Source organism: Trachymyrmex septentrionalis, unplaced genomic scaffold, assembly GCF_001594115.1.
Source record: "Trachymyrmex septentrionalis isolate Tsep2-gDNA-1 unplaced genomic scaffold, Tsep1.0 scaffold101, whole genome shotgun sequence".
In the NCBI taxonomy this organism is placed as follows: domain Eukaryota; kingdom Metazoa; phylum Arthropoda; class Insecta; order Hymenoptera; family Formicidae; genus Trachymyrmex; species Trachymyrmex septentrionalis.
The window spans coordinates 1156197-1167242 of record NW_017304136.1 but is presented as its reverse complement, the minus strand read 5'-3'; the positions used below and the strand labels follow the sequence as shown (position 1 = coordinate 1167242).

The following is an 11046-nucleotide window of genomic DNA, read 5'->3' as shown; positions in this document are numbered from 1 at the left end:
TTTTTTACATAATATACGTATAAAAAATAGTCTAGAAACCTTGTATGAAACTTGATGATTGCCAGATTCAAGAATGCAGATCTACTGACAAAAATTATGTTCTCGTTGTAGACTTGTAGATTACAAAATCGTGACGTTTTTGACTTTTCATGAACTGATGTTATTCGATTACAATCTCTTTGCTACTGGAATGCAATATAATATTTAAAGCTAATAATGCATATACAGGCGAGTGTTTTCTTGAATCTGGAAATCAGCATATTTTACGTAAGTTACTCAAGTTTTCATAGACGGCGAGTTCTAAAGTCAGTCACATAGCATTTCATTGCTATTACATAATTATAAAAAAAAAATATTAACAAAAATAGACAATAGCTCTTTCTCTTGTTCTAACTTGATGAATGAATAATTTAAAAAATTGACTTAATACTTTGCCAATTTGTTTGCATAGCAATATCTTTTTAATGTAAACAAAGAAAAAAGAAACCGTATAATACAATTTGTACATGACATTTTCTACTTTCTGGTTACTAAAAAAGCTTCTGATGACTAAAAACCAAAGAATTTAAAAGAAAAAAAAGAACAGGTTTATATAAATATAATTAGCTTTATCATGTGGATTTTCTTTGATTTTTATTTCGAAAAACTTAAAAATTTTTGCAGTTTTTCTTTATCGTTTTGTATATTATTCTCCAATAAGTAATTTCCGAACAAAATAATCGGCGAAGTATTAAGCTGTTTACATAATACAATATTTATGCCAGTACATTAAAAACACCAGGACGATATTTCTAACAAATGGAGCATCGCTTATTGTAATTTGTCGAAATGCAAATGTCATAAGTATATTAAATAATTAAGTTAAAAATAAAAAAGGAGAGAATCGGATGCATAGAAATGTCGATTGTCCAACTCGTCAAAATACATACGAGAACATGAATCCAGAACTTTTAATGTTCATATGTCCGTGCAATGTACAATGAACGCACACTATTTTCTCTCATCCCACTTATACACATATATCACTTCTAACGTAAAAGTATAGCATAAATGCGCGTCTAGGTTTTATAGACACAATATAAAAATTTATTATAAGAATCAGTATAAGATACACATCACTTTTACGAGTAAACAAAGTTTACATACCGTTCATATAGTCACTCATGATAATCATAAAAGTCATTCCACTAATAAATCATACGCGTTAATTACACGTAATGGCGTATCATACGCTCTTCGTTTCTTCAACCATCAAATTAGAGTATTCGATTAATGAGACCATATTTCATACCATTTAAGTACAAGCCTCGTTTCTTTCCAATTAATTGGAATTTCGGGGCTTTGGAAATACACAGTGTAAACTCTGTGGCATATATGCTCCTCATGTATGATTCACACAATCAGGAACGGGTCTGTAAAATGTGTGTTTTTGGCAAATAGAATAATGATATAGATGAATAATGTATTGTAGAGTGAAATTGAATTATTATAAAAAATTATCCAAGCAAATTACATTACCTGCGATAAAATTTTATATCTATGATGTTTTCATTTAGAAAAATTCAACACCAACTTTCGCTTTCTCGTTCACCAACTCCGTCACTTTCCTCGTCACTTGGATCTTCTCCATACATATCTGCCAATTTTCTAAATCTTGGTCCAAAATTAGATAGATAATTAAACTTGAGATCTCCATCGTCAGTGCCTGTCAATAAAAAAAAACATAATGAGATTAATTAAGAAAATAATGTAAAAATATATAAGCCCACTTTAAAATGTCTGAGATTTAAAAATACTAACAGGAAGCTAATGATGATAAATCGCCTTCTGAATTGCCTTCTCCCTCATAAGCATAATGCCTTACATCATCGAATGGATTTGTTTCGGGATCTTTATCGCAACTTTCTTTCTTACCATCTAGGAAACCACAAATGTCTGGAACTTCGTCGATCCCTTCATAAAAAATTATCCTTTAGTTTTCATACAATTCATAATGCAAATAGCACTTTGATAATATCTGCCATTATCATACCTCTACCCTGTAGGCTAATTGGAGCTATTTTCGAATCAATAGGTGGTGCATCGTAAATGGCTCTCAAGACATTTAAATCATAACCCGTGTCAACCTCACCGCCTCCTTCGTCCTCATAATTAATAATATTTTCTCGGATATCGTCCATATCTTTATACATATCATCTGTCTTTCTCCTGTGCACAACTACCGCTACGAGCAATATTAACAATATCAATACGCAAACTAAAATAGCTACTATAAAGTTCGTATCAATTCCGAACGAGATTGCCTTTGCCATGCCATGATCGCAGCCAGGATCTGCGTTTCTGGACAACGATGGCATACCTAAATTGTACGTCTAAAACAAAAACATATAATTTAATCTCTCATCTAAGCTGCTATAACTGTGTGTGATTTTATTATATCTCTTTATATTTTACTTACATTTCCGTTAAACGTCATATTGCGTATACAACCGACAAATCCTTTGTTAGTCGGTTTATAATCCCATCCTAAATTTGATGCTAAATGCGCTAAATTAGTTAATGTACCACCTACTTGCATCGGACTGTTAACATTTAAAAATTCATTGGTGCCTTGCGGTGCAGTAAGACTCATGCAAGCCGATATGCCGCACTTATCAACTACCATCTCTATGGACTGGAAAAAAACAAATATTAATATAATTTACATATTTAACATCTTAAACAGAACGATGTATGCACGATGAGAATTCTTACAGTTTTCTTCCAGTAAACGTCTATTCTGTGGCTCTTGCCGTCTGTTAATTTAATTTGTTTCTGATCTAGTCTTATAGTTCCAGTTCCATAATCAACATACAACACAGCAAAGCCTTGTTGAAGTTCAAGAGACATGAAATCCTGAATTCTAAGCTTCGGATTGTAAGTCATGGGACCAAAATAAAATACAAGACCATTGTCCATGTGTGGCGTTATTTCCAATCCTATAATCATATACATGTGAATATAAACATGAAAAACGGAAATAGCGTAAACAAAAATTCATTATAGAAACATAAAGTAAGATCGATTAAAAAATCACGGAGTAATTATAGAAGCAGTGAAATAGTAATGGAGCATGTTACTATAAGAGCTGGTGGCAAGAGTGAAAGATTTCAAGTTCAAATACCAGTTGATTTCGATATTTTTATCGTTTCGTCATTTATGGCACCTACCTAAATGTGAATCGTCGCAAACTTGACCAGGTGACGGCATTATAGCCCAGCCGTCTCCGTGAAAGCCAATACCTAACAGTTCACATTTCGGTCCTTCCAGACCAGGGGGACACTCGCATCGTTCTGTCAGAGGAGTACCACCGTTTAAACAAACAATAGGTTCCGCCACGTGACAAATGCACTGTGGATCTGCGACCGCCCTAACACCGACAAACGAACTGGTGTTAGTATAAACGACATACGGAACGGTGCTGGTGTTCAAGTGATTCCGGCACGAATCGTTGCAGTAAAGCTTCTCGAATAGGCATTCATCAATGTTCATCAATAAGATATCCGCTTTCATCTCTCGTTCAATTTCTTTAGAATGTTGCGCTATAATTGTGTTCAACTTCTCAGGAGCGTAATATGGACTGCCGTGTGCCGAAAATCGAATGTCCAACAAGCTTCTATTGTTATGATGAGGCGAATGAAGTACGGTGAACACGTCGACATTTTCGACCGATATATTCAGCATAGTTGCTAATTTCTCTTGGAATATATCCTTTTTACTGACACCAGATTCGTCAGGTTCCACAAAGTGCTCCGCTGTTATTCCATAAAATCGTACGGAACCAGATCTGTAAACAGCTTCTTCGGGAAGTTCCTTGACAGTAACGTTTACGTAAGCATTTACTTGATGTAATGGAATATCTTGACCTTCTTCGGTGACAATAAATTTCAATACAAAGGTATCGTTCGTCGTACCTGACAATAAAGTAATCATGCCAGTACTGGTATCAAGATGGAAACCGTCATGAGGAGAAGCCCATTTGAAAGATTTATCAGGTAGATCCCAATCATCCGGATCGTTAACATAAACGCGTCCGATTTCTGTATCAGGAGCTTCTCCTTTGTAATTATAAACGAATATAGAACTTGAACCCTCGCGCATAGGATTGTCGTTCTCATCGCCTATGATCACAGTAAGCGTCGAGGTACCCGTCATTGGCGGCGCACCACTGTCCGTAATCGCTATCGGAATGTTGTAACTCTTCCGCCTTTCTCGATCAAACATTACTCGCGAATATAAATTAATATCGCGTATGTCAAATTTAGATCTAATTTCATCGTCCGCAGTATCGTCGATTCTGAATTTGAATGGTGGACCATTATCGTCAGAGTCGTAATCTCGTGCCTTCAACTCGGTTATCTTGCCATGTGGTTTATTTTCACCCCAAATAACTGGTTGCATATCGAGAAATGGTGCGTTGTCATTTATATCTCTGAGAGTAATATTAACCGTCACTAACTCTCGAAGGGCTGATGGGCTATCATCTTCATCTCTCGCCTTTACGGTAACCTGTTAAAAAAAACAAAAGAAACAATAAAAAATGAAATTAAGTTTTTAAGATATTGACTTGGTAAATATATGACTAATAACTCACAGTCCACGTTGAAAAACCATTTGGCGGATCACGATCTAGTGGCTTCTTCAGTTTCATACAGCCAAATTTGTCGATTCCTATCAAGGGTTGTTGCTCTTCCTTAGCGATAAAATAGACAATATGTTGATCAGCATTTCTGTCTTCGATATCAGGATCATAAGCCACCACTGTAGTGATGCAGCCTAAACAAACAGTAAAGTTTGTTTAAAAAATTATCAAACTTTGCAGGATTATAAAAAAATATTGCATTAATACTTTACCGTCTACCAATTTTTCTTCGTCTATTGTCGGATTTTTGTCGAAATCTTCGAAAACTGGCGGATTATCATTAACGTTTTCGATAAAAATCTCGACTTGTGCTGTATCATTAAACAGACCGTCGAACGCTTTCACAGTTAGATTGTACTTGGTGAGTTTTTCGTAATCGAGCGGTTTGTTCACGCGAATTTTTCCCGTTGTAGCTTCAATGTGAAAGCTATCATCAATGTTGCCTGATATAATGCTGTATGTAATAACACTCGCCGTATCGGAATCGATGACTTTGACTTCAGTTACAGGCTCGTAAATGTTGGCATTTTCATAAATCGAATTATGAGTGTAGACTTTGCGGGTGAAGCGAGGCGGATTATCGTTCTTATCAGCTATTTCGATTTGGAACGTCTGCTGTCCCTTATTGTGTTCGCCAGTTTTAAACAAAGCACTTGGAGAATTATCCGTCGCTATTACTTTCACATTGTATATATGTTGTTTTTCTCTGTCGAATGTCACTAACGTTGTGATATTACCAGTTTGCGGGTCAATGGCAAAGAAATCCTTGAAGTTATCCAACTCATAGGTGACCTTTGAAAATCGAGATATTGCGTTAAGTACAAAACATAATGAAACGTTGACGTACAATTATATAATAAGACACATGCTTTCGTAATACAAAATGTAATTTATACAATTTTACAATATATACTTTCGTAACACAAATGTTATTGATATAATTTTAATACCTGATTATTAGCAGAAGTTCCATCAGCATCAATGGCTCGCACTTGCATCACAAAAACTCCTGGTGGTTCGTTTTCTAAGACACTTCCTCCTTTAATATCACGAAAGACTGGAATGTTGTCATTTACATCTAAAATTTCGATATCGACTACCGTTTCGGCAGCTAACTGATAATTGTTTTTTACTCTCACTATTAACGAGTACTGAGTATTTTTCTCATAATCAAGTTGCAAACCCAACTTGATATCTGCTACATCTTTATTAGATTCTAATCTACAATTAGTACAAAATAAAATATGTAAAATAGAGTTGATTCGCAATTGTTAATACGTTACATTCCAAATTATATGGAGTGAAAAAGTAATAAATACAATTCGTATAGTACCTAAACGTATGCTCTTTATTAGTTTGTTCCGTTGTCCCAATTACCAGCTCAAAGGTTAAATACAAATTGTCTGAATTACTAGAATTATCGATGTTGGATACTGCTTGTAAACGGACAATACTAGCATCATAATCTCTAAAATCCTCCTTAAGTTTGATCGGTTCTTCTGGCCTCGGTACAAAAGACGGCGCCTTCTTATGTGATTCCACAACTTGTATGTAAAAAGACGTGCTACTGCTCAGTGGCTTTTCGGTGCCAAGATCCGTGGCGCTAACTATCATACCGAATTTAGAACCTGGAATCCGCTGCAGAAATTCATAATGATCATAATGCAAGAACGTTTATGCGATTTGTTAAATAAAAAAAAGGAGGAAACTCAAGCTTGCTAAAAAAAATGGGTTGTTATGGCGTGTTATTTATCAGGACATATTTTTAGTATAATACATATGAGAAATGACGTAACAAATATTTCTTTCAATAATTCAACAGGTAAGTTTATTTTAGCCATTACCTGCGTATAAAATATTTACTAAAAGAAAAAGAGTATGCAAAGTTCACCAATGTATATAAAAATTCAAACAACGTTTTAATAAAATGACAGAGTAATCACCGCTTAAACTATTAAATATATGTTACAAGTTCTAGTTTCCAAGTAATATTCTAAAATGGAGTTTGCATTATAAGTACTATCATTTAACATCGTTCCACCTTCATATTACTTACGTCTATAGTTTTGTTGAGAAATATGATACCGGATTCGCGTTCGATCCAAAAGTATCCGACATCATCCGGTCTCTCAGCTGACAGACTATATCGGACGATAGAATTATTGCCATTGTCAATATCGGTGGCGGAAATTCGCATGACCTCACGACCCACCGGTAAATCTTGCGGCACAGATTCTGTATAATTCTGTGTAACAAGTCAAATTGTATTAGCGAAAACCGACAATCGCACAATACGTATGTACGAATTCTAAAATGCACTTAATGTGAAATATTCCATGCAATTTACGTACGAATTGTATTTACGGTACAATTATCATTTCTAAAAGACTACACGTTCATGCATGTTAATTTCTTCGTTTAATAATAATAAATAATATAATACATTAATTTACATATTATTCCTTATTATTCCATATTATTTCCTTTAATAATAATAATAAATGAACAGAGAGAATGTAATTTCCATACTGCGCTGATAATAATCATTGTAATTAATTATAAATCAATAAAAAAATCTTTGCACTGAAAGAAACGATTAGCTGCTGCAGCAAATTAGATGGTAAAATATAGCATAGCATTTTTAATTGGCTGCAGCAGTTAATTTTTAGTAGTTTATTCACAGTGTCAGTATAGAATTTCGATAGGAATAGAATTTGATTACGCAATCAAAAATTGGCTGCTGCAACCAATTAAAAATGCTATGGCATATTCAGCCAATCTTTCCTTTCAGTGTGCATCTGTCATGACAACTTAGGGATATCTTGTACTCTTTTAAATTCTCATAGTCAAATCTAAAAATATTTTTTCAAGTGCATATAAAAAAGACATTCAATATAATAATAAAATAAAAATTAAACGACAATTTGTTTCATGAAATATGCAAACATATACATAAAAAGAAGCGAGGAAATAAAACTTGGAACACTTTTATTTTTTCATTTACATATTGAGCAACATTCACATCACGTATTCAAAACCAACCTTCCACCTGTATCCACGAAAGACCTGGGATTGAAATGAAACAAAAAAAAATTCAAGCAATAGTTGTTAGTAGCGATAGTGGTTGTATGTTAGTTATGAAAAAATTAATTCATATAATATAAACGTACGAAATCCACTATAATATCTCACGAGTTATTCATATATTTTTAAAATAACTCATTATTTCTATGGTATAAATAAAAATGTCTTACATTTCAAAATACGAATATTTTAATAGCGTATGAATTATACATTTAAAACCATCTATTTTTACTACGGATTTATCCTTATTAATTAAAAAATTAGTTTTTAAAAAAGATTTTAAAGAAATCAATTCTTCTCATTTTAATGTCATTTTTATCAAAAATAAATTTCGTATAAAAAGAATTTCCTTTATATTTTTTTATTTATTCGTAAAAAATCAACTCTTTATCATAAACAATGCACTATTATCCTATAAATATCAAGAAAAAAAAAGATGTCATAGTTCTACTTCTTCCATTTCTTTAGTAGAATCTGACTAAGTCTATTACATACGTATAATTGCAACGTATGCATAATGTAAACGTTTATTCGTATCACATGCACTCAGATTCGTATTTGCAGACAGAAACCACAAGAGAGTTGATAATGAGTTAGTAACTTAGGTAATTAGCAACATACCGCTTTGTCAAATTCGGGATAATTGTCATTCACATCTTCGATAGTGACTTTGAATGTGCAATGGTCGTCTAGTTGCGGCCTTCCATTGTCAGTCGCGAGTACCGTGAGATAAACTTCTTTTTCCCTGGCGGGTTCATCTCTGTCGAGTATCTGCGTCGTAGTGATGAGGCCCGTTTTATTGTTGATTGAGAATTTTAACCTATCCTTAGGATCCTTAGCAAAGCTATACGTAATGGTACCTGAAAATAAATGCAGATCAAATAAATGGATAATTAATAATGGAAATTTGAACCTCTTTCTACGAAAATTTTCAAGTAAATTAATCATAATATGAAAACTGAATATTTAAGTAAAATATTATTCAAACTTTCCGAAGTCTTGGAAAAAAAAATCTCGAAAGTTTTGAATGTCTTGAAAAAATTTCGATTTATTCTGCTATCGTGCTTATTGGCATAAAAGAGAAAAAAATTGCGTATATCTGCTTTATCAGTTAATAATGCGGCGAGATATTTCCATTCTTCTGACACATACATATATTTCTCATTCTTTTACACTGGAGAGAGTAGCATCTCGTGTAAATCCATAAAAATAATAAATAAAAAATGTATCAGCGACGCGTAAATATACAATTAAAAACAGAATGTGTCTTGACTCAACGCAGAACGTGTCTTGTTCCCTATTTATTTCAATTCGAAGTCACGAAACTTTGAAGATCATAGAAATGGCTCGCATATAAATTTTATTGCTTATGCAGATAATTTAATACGACGTTTTATGCATGATATATGTGACATATGTGTGATGTCGCGCTATTATACGATACCTCCTTCCTCCGGTGGATCCCTATCTTCGGCGTGCACCTGGATCACCGTTGTGTTAGGTGGTTGTTCCTCCTTCACCACTGGCGCGTAACTTGCACAATTGGAGAACACCGGCTTGTGGTTGTGATTTTCATCGAGCTGAAAGCGCAAGAGAAACGGACAGCTATTAACGCGAGTGTTACTTGGCGTAGAGCATCCTCTCGAAAGGTGTCCGGGGGATTAATCGGTAAACTTGGCGGGGCGCGATGCAGATGGGAAAGACTTTAGAGAACAAGGTGCTCGATAAATCAAATCGTTCCTCATAAACCGAGCGCCATTAATCATGGCGTATACCCCGGCAGTCTATTATGTCGCGTTTCCTCATAAAGATCCAATACAGGCTGAAAAAGAAGGGAAGGTAGAAACACAAAGTGAAAAAAACGGAGCACCGTACTTAGACGCTTCATAATAACGGTTGTTCACATCGACGATCTAGGACTAGAATAGACATGTGGCAAGGCTAACATAAATCCCATAGCTTTGTACAACGTTACGCGATCTATTGCGTTTCGATAAGTCATATCCTCATAAATTATTGGTCGCATCCGCCCTCGTGCATTGTGTTACCATTTCATCGCGATTAGGATCGATCCGATGATGTTTAACATACGTAATACACGATCGACATGCCGTTTAACTTTCGAACTATAGAGGAAGAGGAAGACAGAAGAAAAAAGTGAGAAAGAATGTGTAATCGCGAATAATAACCGATAACGATATATAAAAAATTTATAAACCAAAAAATTAATTTTGCAGATAGTAATACAACTGACGTCAAATTTTTCATCAATCCTGTGTCGAAACACGAGGTATGACACTCGTAATAATCCTAAGTATCTCCGCTCTCCTTGGACGCGGTCACATTAGACTGTTATCTTCAATGTAATTAAATGGCCGCGACGTTAATATTCATTACTATTTTCCGTCCCACGGGGAATAACGATATTCCTGAGTAAACGACATTTGGTAAGAAACATAATCCGCGTATGCTCACCGTGTTTGCTCGCACGGTGAAGCACGCCTTGGCATCTAGCGAACCTCTCAGACCGCTTAGAATTTCGCACAGCACTTTACCGACGTCATGCGTTACTCCCGATATAGCGCCGGTATTCGCTCTCGTATTTTCCAACCTCATTAACGATAAACAAGTTAGCCGCGTTTTAGCATATTAACCCCGTTACACTATATGTACAGCTGATTCCTGCAGACTTGTTCGAAAGAAAATTTCATCAATAAAATCCGTAAGGCATCTGCTGAGATCTTGGAAAATAATCCATGAAGATTCTGATTTTCTGGGCGTTTTTCATTAAAATTCAGACGCAAAATAAGAGTGTTTTTAGATGCAAATTTAAACTTAAATAGTACATCCTACCCTTACAACATGTACAGGATACATAGTAAAAATGCAAAAGTTTTAAAATAAATATTTCATATTTCTAATTTTTTATTGTAATAGATAGTATAAAGTTTTTATCGATATAATTTATTTACCGTAAACATAATAAATAATACTTGATAAATTAAATTTTCAATAGGTGCGATATACCGGAGTTACCCTAACGATGCATACAAGCAGCGAGATATACTCGACTGCTAATTTAATATTGAAAGCGAGAAAGCTTTCGTGTGATGCAAATTGCTCGTGATGTTTTTGCGCAACGTTTAATATTCGCAAAAGACCGAGTTTCACCGCGACTATCATCTCTGATTTGCAATGGATAAAATGGAATTGAAGATTAAGGTAAAAGCAATAAAATTTCGTAAAAGGGCTGAGTAATAAATCTTACTCTGTTAATGTAA

General features: G+C 34.4%; 1 protein-coding gene across 2 annotated transcripts in view; it reads right to left on the bottom strand.

Moving 5' to 3' along the window:
* Positions 1–1313: 1313 nt before the first annotated feature.
* The window catches only part of LOC108756857 (DE-cadherin-like), a 143814-nt gene continuing 134081 nt past the window's right edge, over positions 1314–11046 (bottom strand). The window contains exons 3-16 of one of the 2 annotated variants that reach the window (XM_018500970.1): positions 9210–9345; positions 8387–8625; positions 6738–6926; positions 6015–6319; positions 5632–5902; positions 4894–5473; positions 4634–4815; positions 3210–4548; positions 2755–2978; positions 2459–2674; positions 2033–2372; positions 1801–1953; positions 1574–1705; positions 1314–1412 (exon numbers count right to left, since the gene is read on the bottom strand). In XM_018500970.1, the coding sequence (XP_018356472.1) occupies positions 1393–1412; positions 1574–1705; positions 1801–1953; positions 2033–2372; positions 2459–2674; positions 2755–2978; positions 3210–4548; positions 4634–4815; positions 4894–5473; positions 5632–5902; positions 6015–6319; positions 6738–6926; positions 8387–8625; positions 9210–9345 (4326 nt within the window). In that variant the 3' untranslated portion in view covers positions 1314–1392. Of the gene's footprint in view, positions 1413–1518; positions 1706–1800; positions 1954–2032; positions 2373–2458; positions 2675–2754; positions 2979–3209; positions 4549–4633; positions 4816–4893; positions 5474–5631; positions 5903–6014; positions 6320–6737; positions 6927–8386; positions 8626–9209; positions 9346–11046 lie in introns of both variants that reach the window. The other variant, XM_018500980.1, reaches the window with a different exon arrangement.